The 20,875-nt window shown below is 44.4% G+C and overlaps 1 protein-coding gene across 2 annotated transcripts in view; it reads left to right on the top strand.

The window, feature by feature from the left end:
- Positions 1-20,875, top strand: part of GAB2 (GRB2 associated binding protein 2) — a 139,246-nt gene that overhangs the window by 87,000 nt on the left and 31,371 nt on the right. For both annotated transcript variants that reach the window (XM_087966010.1, XM_087966011.1), the window contains exon 2: positions 10,312-10,612. In XM_087966010.1, the coding sequence (XP_087822136.1) occupies positions 10,312-10,612 (301 nt within the window). The remainder of the gene's footprint in view (positions 1-10,311; positions 10,613-20,875) is intronic.

Below are 20,875 nucleotides of genomic sequence, written 5' to 3'. Positions count from 1 at the left end.
GTGTTCCAAATGATGATCTGTCTGTATTTGAAAGTTGTTGTTATTGTTGTTATTGTTGTTGTTGTTGTTATTCATTTGGTTTAGCCACTGGAGATATTTAAAAACAAATCAAGATGACAGCTGTCTTTTTTTTAAAAAAAATAGTCTCCTATGCAGTGGTGGGATTCAAAAATATTTTACTACCGTTTCTGTGGGCGTGGCTTGGTGGGCGTGGCACGGGGAGGATACTTGAAAAATCCCCATTCCCTCCCCACCCCACTAACCTGCTTTCCAGCTCCGTTCTCCTGTACAGGGCAACAAAAGGAAACACAGCCGATCAGCTGGGACTCGGGAGGCAGAGAATAGATGGGGATAGGGCCAGTCAGAGGTGGGATTTGCCGGCTCTCCGAACTACTCAAAATGTCCGCTGCCAGTTCTCCAGAACCAGTCAGAACCGGCTGAATACCACCTCTGCTCCCATGGTTGTTTGTAGGAAAGGCAGCCTTGAAAATTTAATAAATAAAGGACAAAAGACAAGACGATGCACTCAAGAAGCTTGGTTTGACAGCCAGTGATTAAAGACTAGCATTCTTTCCTGCTTTTAAAATTCTAATTCCAGGCCTCCGCTGTCTCTTTTTGGCAGCCCATCTGAAATGGTTTTGACAAGTACATGTACTTCTTGGCAGACAGTCGCACGATGCGAGGAGCACATCTGAAAGTCAGCGTCCCACAGTTTGCCCTTTCCCACATGCGCAGCAGATGTTTGCTTAAAGGGAGGAAGAGCGTAAGGTTACCAGCTGTTGGCATGATCTGAGCTTACAAAGTTGCCCACGACTAGAGCAATGTTTGGCAACCTTGGGCACTTTAAGATGTGTGGACTTCAACTTCCAGAATTCCCCAGCCAGCACTTGCTGGCTGGGGAATTCTGGGAGTTGAAGTCCTCACATCTTGAAGCGATATTGACTGTGGGATTTTGGGAGTTGAAGTCCTCACATCTTGAAGCGATATTGACTGTGGGATTTTGGGAGTTGAAGTCCTCACATCTTGAAGCGATGTTGACTGTGGGATTTTAGGAGTTGAAGGCCACATATTTTAAAGGTATGTTGACTGTGGGGTTCTGGGAGTTGGAGTCCTCACATCTTGAAGCGATATTGACTGTGGGATTTTGGGAGTTGAAGTCCTCACATTTTGAAGCGATATTGACTGTGGGATTTTGGGAGTTGAAGTCCACAAATCTTGAAGCATGCTGGCTGGGGAATTCTGGGATTTGAAGTCCAGACATCTTGAAGCTTTATTGACTGTGGGATTTGGGGAGTTGGGATCTACATATCTTGAAGCATGCTAGCTGGGGAATTCTGGGAGTTGAAGTTTGCATCTTGAAGCATGGTGGCTGGGGAATTCTGGGTATTGAAGTTCAGATATCTTGAAGCTATATTGACAGTGGGATTTGGGGAGTTGATGCCCACATATCTTGAAGCATGGTGGCTGGGGAATTCTGGGAGTTGAAGTTCAGATATCTTGAGACAATACTGCCTGGAACTCTGGGAGTTGAAGTCTATGTACTGTATCTTGAAGGATGCTAGTTAGGAAATTCTGGGAGTTGAAGTCCACCTATCTTGAAGCTATGTTGACTGTGGGCTTTTGGAAGTTGAAATCCACACATCTTGAAGCATGCTGGCTGGAGAATTCTGGGAGTTGAAGTCTGCATCTTGAAGCAATATTGACTGTGGGATTCTGGGTGTTGTTCACACCTCTTGAAGCATGTAGATTAGGGAATTCTGGGAGTTGAAGTCCTCATATCTTGAAGCATGCTGCCTTGGGCAATTCTGGGAGTGAGGGCCAGATATCTTGAGGCAATACTGCCTGGAACTCTGGGAGTTGAAGTCTATGTACTGTATCTTGAAGGATGCCAGCTGCGTCTAGGGCATTCTAGAAGTTGAAGTCCATCCATCTTGAAGCATGCTTCATGGAGAATTCTGCGAGTTGAAGTCCACATGACCTAAAATTGTCAAGCATGCAAAACACTGCCTTGGACAAACATAATCCTGGCGCATTGCAACTTGAAGCCACTGCTAAGGCCTTTGGTGTCGTGTTTTTCCACCCTTCTTTTGCCAAGTAGCTTAGAGCCAACGCTTAGATTTTTTTCCCCTGCAGTGTCTCTGGATCAATGCTATACAAGGGCAAGATGCGAAATTTGAAGAGGCAAACCGTCTTCAAATTTCACTGAGAAAAAGCACAAACAAGATTCAGGAGACAGTGCCAAGGACAGTGTCAGAGCCAGTTCCAATCTGGGTGACACAAAAAGGGTTGATTTGCTAAATTATACCAAGGAGGGATGCGATAATGAACGGCTTGGCAGGATGGCTGATATGCTGGATAAAAGGAAATGCTCGTAATTAAACTTCGGAATTGGCTGGCATCAATGTGATGGCCGCTATAATTTAAGACAGCTTTAAAAGCGAATTGGACAGATTCAAGGAAGAACTGTCTGTAATTGGGATGGCCATTTATTACCTTTGCAATCATCACAGACAATCATGCTTAAATCTGAACTGCCAATAAGAAATAGGGGAAGAGATTGACCCTTGATCCATGGTTGAGAATTCTTGGACAGAGCTACTGGGGTGACCCAAAGCTTTGGATCAAATGTTCCGTCAATCAAAATAGAGCTGGAAGGGAACCCAGAGGTCGTCAAGTCCAGTGGTCGCCAACCTGTGGGCCGGGGACCACTGGTGGTCCATGAGAAAATTTTGGTGGTCCGCAAGGAAATGTCACCCCCAAAGCAATTAATCCAGGCTGCGCGCGGGAACACAAGGCTTGCATTGCTTGCATTGCGAACAACACGAGGTAGTGAGGGGAGGGGGGAAAGGGCGGAGGTAGGGAACTTGCCCCACCTGCCCCACGTGCCTGGCCTGGCCATCGAGCTGCTTCTTTCAGCTTCTTTCTTCTTCTGCTTTTGGCTGCAGGCAAGGAAAGCAGCAGAAGTCTTTCTTTCTCTCCCCCAAACTCCAGCAGAAATGAGTCTTTGGGACCCTGCAAGGCCTCCTGCTCCAAGAGGCTGTGCCGGCACAGACTCATTTCTGGCAGAGTTTGAGGGAGAGAAAGAAAGACTTCTGCTGCTTCTGCTGTTTTCCTTGCATGAAGCCAAAAGTCTCTCTCTCTGTCTCTCTCTCCCCCTGAGGCCGGAGCTGGAGATGGTATCCTGCGATCTCAAATAAAGAATGATCGATCGGTAGGTAAACGGGGTGGGGAATTTTCCTGCAGACTTTTTTTAGGATTTTCCCTGGGTCTCTGGTCCGCGGGATTTAAAATTATGAGTTCGGTGGTCCCTGAGGTCCAAAAGGTTGGCAACCCCTGGTCTAGTCCAACCCCTTGCTCAAGCAGAAGAAATGCCATTCCATTTCAGACTAGACTGCCCAGTCTCTTCTTAAAGAGCTTCAGTGATGAAATACCCACAACTTCAGGAGGCAAGTTGTTCCACTGGTTAATTGTCCTCACTGTTAAGAAGTTTGTCCTTAATTCCAGATTGCTTCTCTCCATCCGTTGTTTCTTGTTCTGACTTCTGGTGCTTTGGAAAACAAGCTGACCTCTCCACTCTTCTTTGTGGCAACCCCTCAAATACCTGAATACTACTATCAGGTCCCCCACCGTCCTTTTCTCTAGACTGGCCATACCCAATTCCTGCAACTATTCTTCATATGTTTTTTTTTTTAATCTCCAGGCTCTTAATCCTCTTAGTTGCTCTTCTCTGCACTTGTTCCAAAGTCTCAACCTCTTTTTTGTAATGTGATGACCAAAACTGGATGCAGTATTCCAGGTGTGACCTTACTAAAGGCTTTATAAAGCGATACTAATCCTTCACGCTGGTTCTATGCCTCTGTTTATAACAACCAAGGATTGTATTTGCTGTTTTTGGCTGCTGTCGCACATGGCTAGCTCATGTTTAAGTGATTGTTCCACTAGGAATCCAAAGGTCCCTCTCTCACCATTACTGTTTTTGAGCCAGGTTTCGCCTAATCTGTACTTGTACCTTTGGTTTTTTTTTCCTGCCCAGGTGTAAAACCTTGCTTTTCTCCACATTAAATGTCATGCTGTTGGATAGGAGCTATTGTTCAAGTTTGTCAAGATTTATTTATTTTTATTTTATTTATTTTGACTTGTCAATCGCTTACAAAATAATAGGTATAAGTATAAACATGAGTAAGAATACAGAAAATAGGTACAATTAAATGGGGATATAGGACAGAGACGGGAGACACGATGGTGCACTTATGCACACCCCTTACAGACCTCTTAGGAATGGGGTGAGGTCAGGAGTGGATCTTTTCGGATCCTGAGCTCAATGATTGCTATTAAACAATTACTCAGTTAATACATTCAGCTTATTTTTCTATTGACTTTGACCATTCAAAGTTACAACAACACTGAAAAAAAATGATCTTATAATTGTTTTTACGACTGTTGCTGCATCCCCAATGGTCAAAATTTGGATGCTTGGCAACTGACTCATATTTATGACGGTTGCAGTGTCTGGGGGTCATTGAGAACTTCTGACAAGTAAAGCCAATGGGGAAGCCAGATTCACTTAACAATCTCGTTCCTAACTGCAGTGATTCACAACAACTGTGGCAAGATAAGTCATAAAAGAGGGCAAAAAACCCCTCACTTAACAAATATCTTACGTAGCAATGTAAATTTTGGGCTCAATTCTGGTTGTAAAGTTGAGGATTAACCACACAGATAAATGACATTTTTTAAAAAAATATCCCTTGATTTAAACACTGCCTAGCAATGTTTGATGCTTTAATATTTTGCACAATGTTTTAAACACCTCTGCACAACTTGCTCCTTATTGGCTTAGTATTCCACTTGCAGGATAATAGAAGAAGTAAAAAAGTGGGGGGGGGAATCTGATAGCCCCTTTTCTGATTAATGAATTTTATAAAAGGCATCAGCTGTTGAATGTGCATATATCTTTTAATTTAAAAAAGTATTAGTTGGTATATGTTCCTGATTAGTAGCAAGGAGTTTACATATTTTATAGAATAGAATAGAATATTTTATTGGCCAAGTGTGATTGGACACACAAGGAATTTGTCTTGGTGTAAATGCTCTCAGTGTACATAAAAGAAAAGATACATTCGTCAAGAGTCAAGAATCATCAGGTACAACACTTAATGATAGTCATGGGGTACTATATTTTATAGACAGACAATTAATAATTGCAATCTCTCTTTTGTGTTGTTAAAGAAGAATAATTCTTTATTGGCCAAGTGTGGTTGGACACACAAGGAATTTGTATTTTTTTAATTTGTCAATTGCTTACAAGGTAATAGGTATAAGTAAAAACATAGTTATGAATACATGGATACATATAAGAAAAATAAATAAATAAAAGAAACAATAGGACAGGGACAGTAGGCACGTTGGTGCGCTTATGCACGCCTCCAAATGCTCTTGGTGTACATAAAAGAAAAGATACATCTGTCAAGAGTCAAGAATCATAAGGTGCAACACTTAATAATAGTCATAGGGTACAATAAGCAATCAAATCATACTAGGAAACAGTCAATATAAATCGTAAGGATACAAGTTACAGTCATACAGTCACAAGTGGGAGGGGATGGGTGATAATGAGTTAGGAAGAGATTAATAGTAATAGTAGTGCAGACTTTGTAAATAGTTGGACAGTGTGGAGGGAATTATTTGTTTAGCAGAGTGATGGCATTCGGGGGAAAAACAGTCCTTGTGTCTAGTTGTTTTGGTATGAAGTGCTCTATAGCGACGTTTTGAGGGAAGGAGTTGAAACAGTTTATGTCAGGGATGTGAGGGGCCTATAAATATTTTCACAGCCCTCTTTTTGACTTGTGCAGTACACAGGTCCTCGATGGAAGGCAGGTTGGTAGTAATTGTTTTTTCTGCAGTTTTTCTGCATCCAGTTGCTCCCATCCTCCCATACAACTTTTGAAGCTAAGTTTCTAGTCCATGTGATTTGAGACGTGCCTCAAAAGCGGCCAAAAGATACGATCAAAAGTCAGATCAGAGTTTAGTTATCTGATGGATGTGGTCCTGTGTGTGCTTGTTTGCATTTCCGTTGTATTAAACAACTCAACATAAATAAAAGCTGCAGAACTTAATTACTGTAATTACAGTAGAGTGATTGGTTTGTTCTCTGCACTTCGAAAACCTACTTTTCCATCTCTATTATTAGTGCTCTAAAATTGATTTACTTCCTGTGTTTCACCTGCCCCTTGAATTCCCATTATATCAATTTTAGTGGAGCTGCCTTGACCAGCTTTGTAACATTACAAACATTGCTAAATAAATGTTTCTCCAGACTGAGCTTTGGCAAATCTACGTACTCGAGGATCAGAGTGTACTGACAATACTCGTAAATCACACCATTCTGCATTTCATTGCCCATTCAAGGTTATTTCCAGCGAATTCAAGATCGTTCCAAGAGGTTTTTTGGGGTTGGGCAGAAAAATCTTGTACAGATATTGTGCAGAACTTGTTCTATCTCCTTCTGACGAAAACAAAATTGCTAGTAAACTGGGCTCTGGGTTTTAGAACTTCTGGTCTCTTACTTTGTTTGGCTCTACCTAAAAGCCAAAACATCATGATTAATAGGAGCTTGCTATCTTGCAGAAATCTAACAGATGGGAAGGACGATTCCCTAACTCCAACTAGCGTAAACTTAGCCTCGAATGATTCAGAAGAAGTGCTACAGATTTTATGTGAGCGTAGCACCTCCAGCTGCTTCTAAAAGCAACTGTCTCTTCTTTTTCTTTTTAGCTTTCCATGCAAGTCTGAAAAAGGATGGGGCTGCTCGGAGAGCTGACTCATGAAAACAGCTCCATCACTTTGTTTAAGCTGATGTGGAAGTCTGGAAAAAAGAGGTGGGGCTGCTAGAAGAATTGTTTTCATGAGCTGACTTGTTAAAGCAGCCCCATCTCTTTATTTGAGCTGATGTGGATGTCTGGAAAAAAAAAGATGGGGCTGTTTGAAGAGTTGTTTTCATGAGCTGACTCATTAAAGTAGCTATACCTCTGTCTTTAAATTCATGTGAAAATCTGGGGGAAAAAGATGGGGCTGTATTAATTAGCCGCAAGTCCAAATCAACTCAGGGTGCAAGTCTGAAAAAGATGGGGCTGTTTGAAGAGTTGTTTTCATGAGCTGACTCATTAAAGTAGCTATACCTCTGTCTTTAAATTCATGTGAAAATCTGGGGGGGAAAAAGATGGGGCTGTATTAATTAGCCGCAAGTCCAAATCAACTCAGGGTGCAAGTCTGAAAAAAGATGGGGCTGTTTGAAGAGTTGTTTTCATGAGCTGACTCATTAAAGTAGCTATACCTCTGTCTTTAAATTCATGTGAAAATCTGGGAAAAAAGATAGGGCTGTATTAATTAGCCGCAAGTCCAAATCAACTCAGGGTGCAAGTCTGAAAAAGATGGGGCTGTTTGAAGAGTTGTTTTCATGAGCTGACTCATTAAAGTAGCTATACCTCTGTCTTTAAATGCATGTGAAAATCTGGAAAAAAAAGATGGGGCTGTATTAATTAGCCGCAAGTCCAAATCAACTCAGGGTGCAAGTCTGAAAAAAGATGGGGCTGTTTGAAGAGTTGTTTTCATGAGCTGACTCATTAAAGTAGCTATACCTCTGTCTTTAAATTCATGTGAAAATCTGGGAAAAAAGATAGGGCTGTATTAATTAGCCGCAAGTCCAAATCAACTCAGGGTGCAAGTCTGAAAAAAGATGGGGCTGTTTGAAGAGTTGTTTTCATGAGCTGACTCATTAAAGTAGCTATACCTCTGTCTTTAAATTCATGTGAAGATCTGGAGAAAAAAAAGATGGGGCTGTATTAATTAGCCACAAGTCCAAATCAACTCAGGGTGCAAGTCTGAAAAAAGATGGGGCTGATTGAAGAGTTGCTTTCATGAGCTCACTCATGAAAGCAGCCTCGTCTATGCTTTTAAGCTGATGTGGAGGTCTGAAAACAAACGGGGCTGCTTGAAGAGATGTTTTCAATGAGTTGGCGCTCTTTGTTGAAAGTCGTGTGGAAGTCTGAAAAAGAGAGAGAGAGAGATGGGGCTCTTATTAATTAGCAGCAAGTCCATAGCAGCTCTTCTGAATCATTCCCATGCGTGCACAGCTCCTGTATAAACCCACAATGTGCTTTGACAATCCTTGCTTTATTAGGACATACAAATGAATTAGCATGCATCTCTTGACGCATTCCAGCCAAACAGCCTTCAGAACACGCCCTCTGGATGATTCTCTCCTGCTGTGATTTATGTGTCCCCGAAATTGCTGATGATGAGATGGTGTGATCATCCTCCCCTCTCTTGGAGTACAAATGAGTCAAAGCTGGGTTGATCAGTCACCTGTGTTCCTTGGAGTTGCAATGACACCCTAAGGCAGGGGGTCTTCAAACTTGACAACTTTAAGACTTTTGTGGACTTCAACTCCCAGAATTCCTCCTCCAGTCATGGTCTACTCAATGCGTAGAGCAAGGGTCTTCCAACATGGCAAGTTTAAGACTGGACTTCAACTCCCAGAATTCCTGAGCTAACATGACTGGAGGAGGAATTCTGGGAGTTGAAGTCCACAAGTCTTAAACTTGCCAAGTTCGAAGACCCCCCTTGCCCTAATGATACGTTGAATTTCAGAATTAGCCAGAGAAGTACATTACAGGCAGCCCTCGACTTAGAACCCCAATTCAGCCCCAAAATTTCGGTTGCTAAGGGAGACATTTGTTAAGTGAGGTTTACCCCCGTTTTATGACTTTTCGATGCCATCGTTCTTAAGTGAATCGCTGCAGTTGTTAAATTAGTAACACAGTTGTTAAGTAAATCTGACTTGACTTTGCTTGTCAGAAGGTTGCAAAAGGAGATCATGCAACCTAGGGACTCTACAACCGTCATAACTATGAGTCAGTTGTCAAGCATCTGAATTTTGATCACGTGGCCACCCCCTTACCTGCACTGCGGCACACAGATGATTTTTCGGCTGGTTTGAGGCCTTTTTCGGCCTCCCAGAAGCTTGGAAAAGGCCTCTGCAAGGCTTTTCAGGCCAAATTATAGGCCCGTTTTGTCACTTCCGGTATTACAGGAAGTGACGAAACGGGCCTATTCTGCTTGAAAAGCCTTGCAGCGTGCCATTCGCATCACGGATCTAGTTGGTATTAGTAGTTTCAAAAATGCAACTGAAAATCTATTGCTGCATTTTCATGAAATAACAATGTGAATATTATTCTTAATATTATCAACACACTTTAACTTCGATCATTGGAGCTTCCTTTTCTATGTTTGTGATTATTTGGTAAATTCCAAGCCTTTTTCAAAGGCAATTCTATGAATAAACATTATTTGAGGACAAATCTAATGTCACACTTAATCCACTTTTCCATTTCTCATTCAACTTAGGGTCCTGCTGGCAATGATGGGCACTCCTGGGCAAGATGGAGCTGTTGGTAAAAGAATCTTCTGGATTCTTTTGAAGCTCGTCTCGAGGTTCATGATTTAATTAGGGCAATCACCGGAATCCTGACACTAGGGTCATAAGTGTCAGGATTCCGGCAGTTTTAGAGTTGCCAATAAGTGTGAAAAAAATGTTATAACTTCAAACAGTCACTAAACGAATGGCCATAAATCAAAGAGTATCTATAACTGTGGTGCTGAATTACAGTCATAACTCGAAGAATTCTTCTAATCCCAGCTCAATTGGAATCAAACCCAGGTAGCTGCTTCCAGGGGTAGGATTGAAATTTTTTAACAACCGGTTCTGTGGGTGTGGCTTAGGTGGTGGGTGTGGCTTGGTGGTCATGTGACTGGTGGGTGTGGCTTGGTGGTCATGTTATTGGCTGGGCGTGGCCAACTCAATATCACTCACATCGAGGCACGCATCTCCTCGCCTGGCCTCTCATGACTGCGGGGATGCTGCAACAGTCGCAAGTGTGAAAAACAGTCATAAGTCACTTTTTTCAGTGCCATTGTAACTTTGAATGGTCACTCCACACAAGCAAAGTACCAGCAAAGGAGGGTAAAAAAAAACTCCAGAGACGTTCCTGAGACAGGAAGTCTCGTCCTGCCAAGAATGTAATAAGGGTTAACGGAGAGGCAGTTTCTGTAAGCAACACCAGAATGTTTCCTTCCTGCCTTCCTTACAGGATTAGCCCAGTAATTCCTTCTAACAACCGGTTATCCGAACTGCTTAGAATGGTAACAACGGTTCTAGTGAATAGGTGCGAACTGGTAGAATCCCACCACTGGCTCCTTCTCTTTCCAAGAATTAAAATTTCTCTTTTTTTTTTTTTCCCCTGTGTCTTCCAGGCCTGGAAGAAACGGTGGTTTATCCTTCGCAGTGGCCGGATGAGTGGCGACCCTGATGTCCTGGAGTACTACAAAAACAATCACTCTAAGAAGCCCCTGCGTGTGATCAACCTCAACTTCTGTGAACAGGTGGACGCCGGTTTGACCTTCAACAAGAAGGAGCTGCAGGACAGTTTCGTCTTTGACATCAAGACCAGCGAGAGGACCTTCTACCTGGTGGCAGAAACAGAAGAGGAAATGAACAAATGGGTGCGGAACATTTGTCAAATCTGCGGGTTTAACCAGTCGGAAGATCACCTGGGTGAGTTCACATCAGGGGTGCCAAAATATTTTGGGCAGAGGAGGGAGGCGACAAACTAGGAAGTAGGAAGGTTGGACGTCAAGGTGACAGCAGAAGAGAAGAGTTGGAAGGGACCTCGGAGGTCTCCTATATTAGAGTCTTTGCAGCGTTAATTCAGCTCCAGAAAAATAAACCCAGATGGCTGATGCTTCATTTAACATCTTTATAAACATAATAAGTAGATTTTACAGACCAGTTGTAGATTTCTCCAACGTGGAGCAAACTCAGACAGAAGTAGACATGTTACAAGTTCAGAGCTTCAGCAATAACTTCAGCAGCTCAGAAACAGACATCAGTTTCACTTTAGTTCAGCAAGCAATCATTATACACAGCAGAGGAGAGAAGCAGTTTCATTTTCGATAGACAGACTCAGAGCTTCACGTAGCTTCAGAGCAGCAGAGCTTAATATAGAGTCACGCCTAGGCTACTTCTAGTTTCAGTTTCCAGCCTAGGCTACATCTAGTTTCAGTTTCTAAAACTGTCCTCATTGGGTGATTTAGTTGCTATGCCTATTCATTGGCTGACCTTGTTACCAAGTTCTATTCCGGTTCATGAATATACTCTGACATTCTAGTCCAAGGGTCGCCAACCAGTGGGCTGGGGACCACTGGTGGTCCGTGAGAAAATTTTGGTGGTCCACAGAGAAATGTCCCCCCCAAAGCAGCCCCCAAAGCAATTAATCCAGGCTGCGCAGGAACACAAGGCTACGCCACCCATATGGCCAGGGCTGGGATTCAAAATTTTTAACAACCGGTTCTGTGGGCATAGCTTAGGTGGTGGGTGTAGCTTGATGGTCATGTGACTGGGTGGACATGGCTTGGTGGTCATGTTATTGGCTAGACGTGGCCAACACAACATCACTCACATCGAGGCACGCATCTCCTCGCCTGGCCTCTCATGACTGTGGGGATGCTGCAACAGTCGTAAGTGTGAAAAATGGTCATAAGTCACTTTTTTCAGTGCCATTGTAACTTTGAATGGTCACTCCACACAAGCAAAGTACCAGCAAAGGAGGGGGAAAAAACTCCAGAGACATTCCTGAGACAGGAAGTCTCGTCCTGCCAAGAATGTAATAAGGGTTAATGGAGAGGCAGTTTCTATAAGCAACACCAGAATGTTTCCTTCCTGCCTTCCTTACAGGATTAGCCCAGTAATTTCTTCTAACAACCGGTTCTCCGAACTGCTTAGAAGGTTAACAACCTGTTATAGTGAATAGGTGCAAACTGGTAGAATCCCACCCCTGCATATGGCCTGCCCACCCGCTGGCCCCCACCCTTCAGCCAAGTACAAACCTTACCTTGAGTAGAGCCACACGAGCTGGAACTGAAAGGTGAGACTAACGGCGAGGGAGGGAAATCTGCCCAGGGGTGGCTTGCTGACGTTGGCGGGAAAGTCGGTCCCATATTCCAGAGCTGCAGTAGTCAAAGGACTGGCCCTTTGGTCATCCCGGAGCAGCTCCTCCAGTCCATGGCAGGCCGGTACACCCGGGTGGAGGAGCAACTGCTCTGGTATGACCAAAATTCATATTAGTGGTCCGCGAGATTTAAAATTATGACTTTGGTGATCCCTGAGGTCCCAAAGGTTGGCAACTCCTGCATCTAGTCCAACCCCTTGGTCAGGCAGGAGATCTTAATACCATTTCGGACAAATGGTTGTCCAATCTCTTCTTAAAAACCTCCAATGTTGGAGCATTCACAACTTCAGGAGGCAAGTTGTTCCACTGGTTAATTGTTCTCCCTATCAGGAAATTTCTCCTAAGTTCTAGGTTGCTTCTCTCCTTGGTTAGTTCCCACCGATTGCTTCTTGTCCTGCCTTCAGGTGTTTTGGAGAACAGCTTGACTCCCTCTTCTTTGTGGCAACCCCTGAGAGATTGGAAAAAATGCTATGATGTCACCCCTAGTCCTTCTTTTAATTAAACTAGACCTACCCAATTCCTGCAACTGCTCTTCATATGTTTTAGCTTCCAGTCTCCTAATCCTCTTGGTTGCTCTTCTCTGCACTCTTTCTAGAGTCTCAACATCTTTTTTACATCGTGGTGACCAAAACTGGATGCAGTATTCCACGTGTGGCCTTATCCAGGCATTATAAAGAGGTATTAACACATCAGTTGATCTTGATTCTATCCCTCTCTTAATGCAGCCTGGGACTGCGTTGGCTTTTTTTTGGCAGCTGAAGGCAGGACAAAGAAGTAATAGGTAGAAGACCATTAAAGAGAGAAGCAACTTAGAACTAAGAAGAAACTTCCTGACTTTGAGAACAATTAACCAATGGAACGGCTTCCCTCCAGAAGTTGTGTGTGCTCCTATCGTGGGAGGGTTTCAAGAAGAGATTGGGCGACCATTTGTCTAGAATGGTATAGGGTTTCTTGCTTGAGCAGCGGGTTGGACTACATGACCTCTGAGGTCCCTTCCTACCCTATGATTCTAGGATCCACTCATCTAAAAGCATGCTGGCGGAGGAACTCTGGGAGTTCTCCTCCAACCTGGAGGAATAGGGAGGAATTTTCGGATACTGAATGATTAATCCATGGAACAGCTTTTGCCTTCAGACATGGTGGGGGCTTCATCGCTGGAGGTTTTTAAGAAGAAACGGGACAGCCACTTGTCTGGTGAACCCATGGCATGTGTGTCAGAAGTGGCACACAGAGCCATCTCTCCGCGCACGCCAGCCATCATCCGTTGCTCTTCCGGGTTCCGGTGCAGATGTGTGCCAGCCAGCTGGTCTTCACCCATGCGGGAATACCAGAAACCAGGAGAGCAGTTCCCTGACATGCATGCTCCGGTTTCCGGCGCATGCATGTATGCAGAGCAGCTATTCTTCTAGTTTCTGGTGCTCCCCCCCGTGCACGCACGAACGCTCCCCTTTCAGCACTCGGTACCAAAAAGGTTCGCCAACACTGCCCTATACCAGTGTTGGCGAACCTTTTCGGCACCAAGTGCTGAAATGGGAGCGCCGGAAACCGGAAGAGCAGCACCCTGCCACGCATGCAGGTGGAGGGAAGCTGAGTTTCTGGTTTCTGGTGTGCATGCGCGTACGAAGACCAGCTGGCGTGCCGCAAACTGGAAACTCGGCTTTCTGGCACGTGTATGCATGCTGCGGAGCTGCTGTTCTGGTTTCCGGCGCTCCTATGTGCAGGAAGACCAGCTGGCTGGTGCACATGCACAGGCTGGAAACCAGAAGAGCAATGGGCAACAGCTGGCGTGCCCGGAGAGATGGCTCTGCGTACCACTACCGGCATGCGTGTCATAGGTTCGCCATCACAGGTATAGGGTTTTCTGCTTGGGCAGGGGTTGGACTAGAACAGGGGTTGCCCACCTTTTGGACCTCAGGGACCACCCAAACTTATAATTTTAAATCCCGTGGACCAGATACCCTGGGAAAATCCCTCCAAAAAGTCTGCAGGAAAATTCCCCACCCCGTTCTCCTACCAATCGATCATTCTTTATTTGGGATCGCAGGATACTGTCTCCAGCTCCGTTCTCAAGGGGAGAGAGAGAGAGAGAGACTTTTGGCTTCATGCAAGGAAAGCAGCAGAAGCTGCAGAAGTCTTTCTTTCTCTCCCCCAAACTCCGCCAGAATGGTGCAGCCTCTTGGAGCAGGATGCCTTGCGGTGTCCCAAAGACTCATTGCTGGTGGAGTTTGGGGGAGAGAAAGAAAGACTTCTGCTGCTTTCATTGCCTGCAGCCAAAAGCAGAAGAAGAAAGAAGCGGAAAGAAGCAGCCCGGTGGCCACGCCAGACTTGTGGGGCGAGTGGGGCAAGTTCCCCCTCTCCGCCCTTTCCCCACTCCCTTTCCCCTCACTACCTCATGTTGTTCATGATGCAAGTGACGCAAGCCTTGTGTTCCCGCAGACCATGTGGGCGGCGCAGCCTTGTGTTCCCGCGCAGCCTGGATTAATTGCTTTGGGGGGGGGACATTTCTCTGCAGACCACCAAAATTTTCTCACAGACCACTAGTGGTCCCTGGCCCACTGGTTGGCAACCACTGGACTAGAAGACCTCCAAGGTCCCTTCTAACTTTGTCGTACATCATAATTAATTCTGTACATCGTAATTAAAAATCGGAGGTGTTTCTTCTGAGTTGAGAATGTGTTGTGTCTGAGGGTGTTTGGATGGTGGTGTGCAGGAGAGACAAGCCGCTTCCTTTGTGCTGTGGGCGGTAGCAGATTTCCCCAAGAACTATCCGATGTCCCCGGAATGAAATGTTTAATCCAGATGTCGGCATCCTGGAGGGTTTGAAAGGTGGGAAGGAGACTATAAATCCTTTGGCGTGCAAACAGAGTCCAATTCTGACATTTGCAAACTCACTCAAAACATCCCAAACCGCAGGATCTAACAAATAATGTTGCGACTGACGTTTAATCGCATAGTTCAGACTTTTTAATTTTGTTGGCGGGTGGGGGGGGCAGAGGCAGGAAATGGGGTGAGATGTCTAACACAATCCTAAGTCGTGTTAACAGAGGCATAGCGTCAAAACCACGTGAAGCGTTAGCACCGCTTCATAAAGCCTTTAGTAAGGCCACGCCTGGAATACTGCATCCAGTTTTGGTCATCACCATATTACAAAAAAAGAGATTGAGACTATTGGAACAAGTGCAGAGAAGAGCAACTAAAATGATCAAAGGCCTGGAGACTAAAACATGCGAAGAACGGTTGCAGGATTTGGGTTCGGCTAGTCTAGAGAAAAGAAGGACTAAGGGGGACACGATAGCAATATTCCAATATTTGAGGAGCTGCCACAAAGAGGAAGGGGTCAAGCTATTCTCCAAAGCACCAGAGAGCAGGACAAGAAACAATGGATGGAAACTAATCAAGGAGAGAAGCAACGTAGAATTAAGGAGAAATTTCCCAACAGTGAGGACAATTAACCAGTGGAACTGCTTTGCCTTTAGAAGTTGTGGGTGCTCCATCACTGGAAGTTTTTAAGAAGAGACTGGACAGTCACTTATATTTAAGATGATATAGGATCTCCTGGTTGAGCAGGGGGTTAGACTAGATGACCTCCAAGGTCCCTTCCAGTTCTATTTTGTTTCTTATGGCTCTTGGAAACATGTGACCCATTTGTTCTTACTCTATGTTTGTGTGTTTTTTTTTTTTTCATTTCTTGTCCTCCTCCTGCCCCACACATTGCTGAAATTTAAGTTATTTCGCCTCCAAATTCCAGCAAGTACTGCCTCAGGAAATGGCCAAAATTATTTATTTATTCAAATCCTGCAGCCGCCCAACTCAACCAAGCAACTCTGGATGGCTTAGCGTTCTAAAATTACAAAACATTTTAGGCCATTGGAAAGACATTAAAACGATAAAAACTCCCACAAAACAATGAAGTATAAACAAGCAGCTGCGATGATTAATCAGCTACGGTTGCAGGAATTGGGCATGTCTAGCCTAACAAAAAGAAGAACTAAGGGTGACATGATAGCAGTCTTTCAACATTTGAGGGGCTGCCCCAAAGAAGAGGGAGTCAAGCTATTCTCCAAAGCACCTGAAGAGGCAGGAAAAAGAGCAACGGGTGGAAACTAACCAAGGAGAGAAGCAACCTGGAACTAAGGAGAAACTTCTTGATGTTGAGAACAATTAATCAGTGGAACAGCTTGCCTTATAACCGCAACGAGCCCAACATTTTTGTTGCTAAGCAAGGCAAGTTGTTAAATGAGTTTTGCCCCATTTTACAACCTTTTTGTCATGCCCCTGAATCAGAGTCTGAATCAGGAAGATGAACAGCTGACAGGGAGTGGGAGTGTGGCTCCGTTGGCTGTGGAGGAAACCGGGGAAGGGCAAAGTCCAGCTGGGCAGAGCTGGGCAGAACAAGGGAGAGGGAGTTCAGAGGAAGACCCAGGCCCACTTCCTCTTCATCCTAGGGCACGCAGGGAGGAACAAAGAAGGGAACAACATGGGTTGCGTGGCTTACGGTGGAGGAAAGGGACCTGATTCCCTTCGTTAGCCACACCTGGGAAGAAAGTTGAAAAGAAATGCAGGCTGCGTGCAGCAGCTGCTGGGAGCAAACGTGGGTTTATCTTGTGTTGACTTTGCTTATCTGTGTTCCTGGTGTCTTTCCAACCGTGTTGAGTTTTGCCGTTCCTTCACGTCTGGAATTCTTGCTCCTGCTCTGCCAAACTAATTACCTCATTTTGCCTTGATTGGACTTATAGTTACAGTTTTGGTTGACCATGTTTTGGACTTGATTCTCTGCAGCCAAAGGCTGTTCCTGGGAGAGTTTTTCTCCAGGACATTGGGGGGCAAAGTTGGAGCTAATAAAGGGACCCCTAATGATTATCTGACTGTGTTGCCTACGCCCCTCTGGGTGATTCACACCTTTCTTGCCACAGAATCACTGCAATTGATAAGTTAATAACCTGGTTGTTAAGTGAATCTGGCTTCCCCGTTGACTTTGTTTATCATTAGGTCACAAAAGGGGATCATGTGACCGCCGGACAAAGCAACCGTCATAATTATGAGTCAGCTGCTAATCGTCCGAATTTTGATCATGTGACCACGGGGATGCTGCAATGGTTGTAAGTGTGCAAAATGGCCCTAGGTCCATTTTTTTCCCAGCGCCATTGTAATTTTGAAGAGTCACTAAAAGAATCATCGTTAAGTCGAGGACTATCTGTGATAACAACGTTGCATGGATTGTTAACCTCGAATTGCAAAACCCCAAAATCTAACTGGAAGATGCATATTTGATACTGATAGTAAAACCCACAGCATTTCTTAAGAAATCCCATTTCCATATTTTCCCATTCCTAGCAGGCAAGCATCGAGCTGAAATTCCTGGTCTGTTTTGCTAAACTATGCTTTACAACTCCACAACGTTATCTTTCTTGAATGTGTCGTGGGATCCAGCCCTACCCATTGCAAGACGCTTAAAATAAATACTTCCCAGAGTACAACAAGTGTTTCCTTTGGCATGCTGGATGAGAAATGACCTTTGAGTCAAAGCACAGAGTTGGAAATATTTGGCAATGCCATAGTGACTTCCATCATCGGATATTAAATTCTATCTATCTCTATCTATCTATCTATCTATCTATCTATCTATCTATCTATCCCTATCTCTTCTTTTTCTCCTCTTATCTATCTAATCTCTATCTATCTGTGATCTATATCTATCTACAGTATCTATCTATCAATCAAATGTCTGTCTGTCTACTATCTATCTAATCTCTATCTATCAACTATATTTATCTACAATCAATCATCTGTCTGCCTATCATCTATCTATCTATCCATCTATCTATCTATCTATCTAATCTTTAATATATGTCTATCTAATCTCTATCTATCTATCATCTGTCTGTCTATCATCTATCTATCTATCTATCTATCTATCTATCTATCTATCCATCTAATTATCTATCTTCTATATCTATATTTATCTACAGTATCAATCAATCATATATCTGTCTATCTGATCTCTATCTATCATCTATATCTATCTACAGTATCTATCAATCAATCAAATGTCTGTCTATCTTCTATCTAATCTCTATCATCTCTATCTATCTATCTACAGTATCTATCAATCAATCAATCAATCATCTATCTGTGTATCATCTATCTATCATCTATATCTATCATCTATATCTATCTACAGTATCTATCAATCAATCAAATGTCTGTCTATCTTCTATCTAATCTCTATCATCTATATCTATCTATCTACAGTATCAATCAATCAATCAATCATCTGTGTCTATCTACTTACCCACCTACCTATCATCTGTCTGTCTGTCTGTCTGTCTACTATCTATCTCATCTATCAAAGTCTTCCAATATCTAAGGGGTTGCCAGAAAGAAGAGGGAGTCAAGCTATTCTCCAAAGCACCTGAAGGCAGGACAAGAATCAATGCATGGATATTAATCAAGGAGAGAAGCGACCAAGAACTAAGGAGAAATTTACTGACAGTGAGAACAATCAATCAGTGGAACAGCTTCCCTGCAGAAGCTGTGGGTGCTCCATCACTGGAAGCTTTCAAGAAGAGATTAAGACATTTGTACAGAATGGTAGAATTTCCAGGGGGGGTTGGAATAGATGACCTCCAAGGTCCCTTCCAGTCCTATGATTGTAGGCTCCACCAGTGTTAAAGCACAATAGCTGGGGCAGTCTGGGAGTTGAAGTCAACCTGGTGATAGGGAGGAATTTTCGGACAGTGAACCATTGATCAGTGGAACAGCTTCCCTGCAGAAGTTGTGGGCACTGCAACACTGGATGTTTTTCAGAAGAAACTGGAGAGCTATTTGTGCAGAATGGTTGTATAGGGTTTCCTGCTTTGAGCAGGAGTTGGACTAGAACAGTGGTCGCCAACCAGTGGGCCGGGGGGCCACTGGTAGTCCGTGAAAAAAATTTCATGTTCCGCAGAGAAATGTCACCCCCAAAGCAATTAATCCAGGCTGCGCGGAAACACAAGGCTGTGCTGCCCACATGGCCCGTGGGAACACAAGGCTTGTGTCGCTTGCATTGTGAGCAATACGAGGTAGTGAGGGGAGGGGGGAAAGGGTGGAGGGGGGGAACTTGCCCCACTCGCCCCACTCTCCTGGCCTGGCCACCGGGCTGCTTCTTTCCGCTTCTTTCTTCTTCTGCTTTTGGCTGCACGCAAGGAAAGCAGCCAAAGTCTTTCTTTCTCTCCCCCAAACTCCACCAGCAATGAGTCTTTGGGACCCTGCAAGGCCTCCTGCTCCGAGAGGCTGCGCCGGCAAAGACTCATTTCCGGCAGAGTTTGGGGGAGAGAAAGAAAGACTTCTGCGGCTCCTGCTGCTTTCCTTGCATGAAGCCAAAAGTCTCTCTTTCTCTCTCTCTCTCTCCCCGTAAAAACAGAGCTGGAGACAGTATCCTGCAATCCCAAATAAAGGATGATCGATCGGTAGGAAAACAAGGTCGGGAATTTTCCTGCAGACTTTTTTGGGGGGGATTTCCCCAGGGTCTCTGGTCTGCAGGATTTAAAATGATGAGTTTGGTGGTCCTTGAGGTCCAAAAGGTTGGCGACCTGGACTAGACGACCTCCATGGTCCCTTCCAACACTGTTATTCGGTATCCTTCTGCAAATCAGCTTGCAAAGGCAGGCCTTCACCAAAGCCTTCATCTGTGGCCTTTGCTTTTCTCCACAACTGTTTGTTTGTTGAAGGCCTCCTGACTCTGCAGCCCGGAAAGCGTTACACACTGCGGCAGCAAAGGCCCAACTACTTCCTTTCTATTGTGTTCAGCGCACACTCCGGTTTCCTCTCCTGCCGCAGCCTCCTCACAGCTTCATATTTTCGTAGAATAAATTGTCACGGGGCCCTGGGAGCGAGGGCTGGAGGGTGGAGGGTTGGGCTGAGCAGGGCAAGGAAGGGAAAAGATGGGAAGGGCAAGGAAGGGGGAAAAAATGAAATTCAAGTTCCACTGATTCACTGTCCGAAAATTCCTCCCTATGACTTCAACTCCCAACTTCCCCAAGCCATCATGATTAGGGGACTGGAGGCTAAAACATATGAAGAACGGTTGCAGGAACTGGGCTTGGCTAGTCTAGTGAAGAGAAGGACCAGGGGAGACAGGATAGCAGTTTTCCAGTTTCTCAGGGGCTGCCCCCAAAGAAGAGGGAGTCAAGCTATTCTCCAAAGCTCCTGAAGGCAGGACAAGAAGCAACGGGTGGAAACTAACCAAGGAAAGAGAAGCAAGCTAGAACTAAGGAAAAAAATGTCCAGACAGTTAGAACAATTAATGGAATAACTTTGCCTCCAGAAGTTGTGAATGCTCCAACACTGGAAGTTTTTAAAAAGATGTTGACGGAGAACCATTTGTCTGAAGTGGTGTAAGGGTTTCCTGCCTAGGCAGGGGGTTGGACTAGAAGACCTTCAAGGTCCCTTTCCAACTCTGTTGTTCTATTCTAATGGTGAAAAAAAAAATAAGGTTCTACATTTAGGCAAGAAAAACCAAACGCACAGGTAGAGTATAAGTGGTACCTCACTCAATAGCAGTAACTCTGATTCATAAATTTGTATTTGTAGCTCAGGGTTGAACGGTTGGGGGTCCTTGGTGCTCCCCAAGCTGGGTTATTTCCTTGCAGACGTTTCTTTACCCAAGTAAGTAACGTCATCAGGGCTAGAAGGAAGTAGGGTTTTGCTTTCTGTTTTTATACAAGTGGATTGCCCTGTCAGTCTTGGTTCGAGTGATCTCAGATCTTCCTTGATTGGGCTATCGTTTACTGTTACCTTGTGTGGTGGTTTTTGTTTTTGTTTTTTTGCAT

Source organism: Notechis scutatus, chromosome 5, assembly GCF_049901735.1.
Source record: "Notechis scutatus isolate UNSWTSFEM ecotype Mainland chromosome 5, rNotScu1.2, whole genome shotgun sequence".
Taxonomy (NCBI): domain Eukaryota; kingdom Metazoa; phylum Chordata; class Lepidosauria; order Squamata; family Elapidae; genus Notechis; species Notechis scutatus.
The sequence above is the reverse complement of the archived record's forward strand: the minus strand, read 5'-3'. Positions and strand labels throughout refer to the sequence as shown.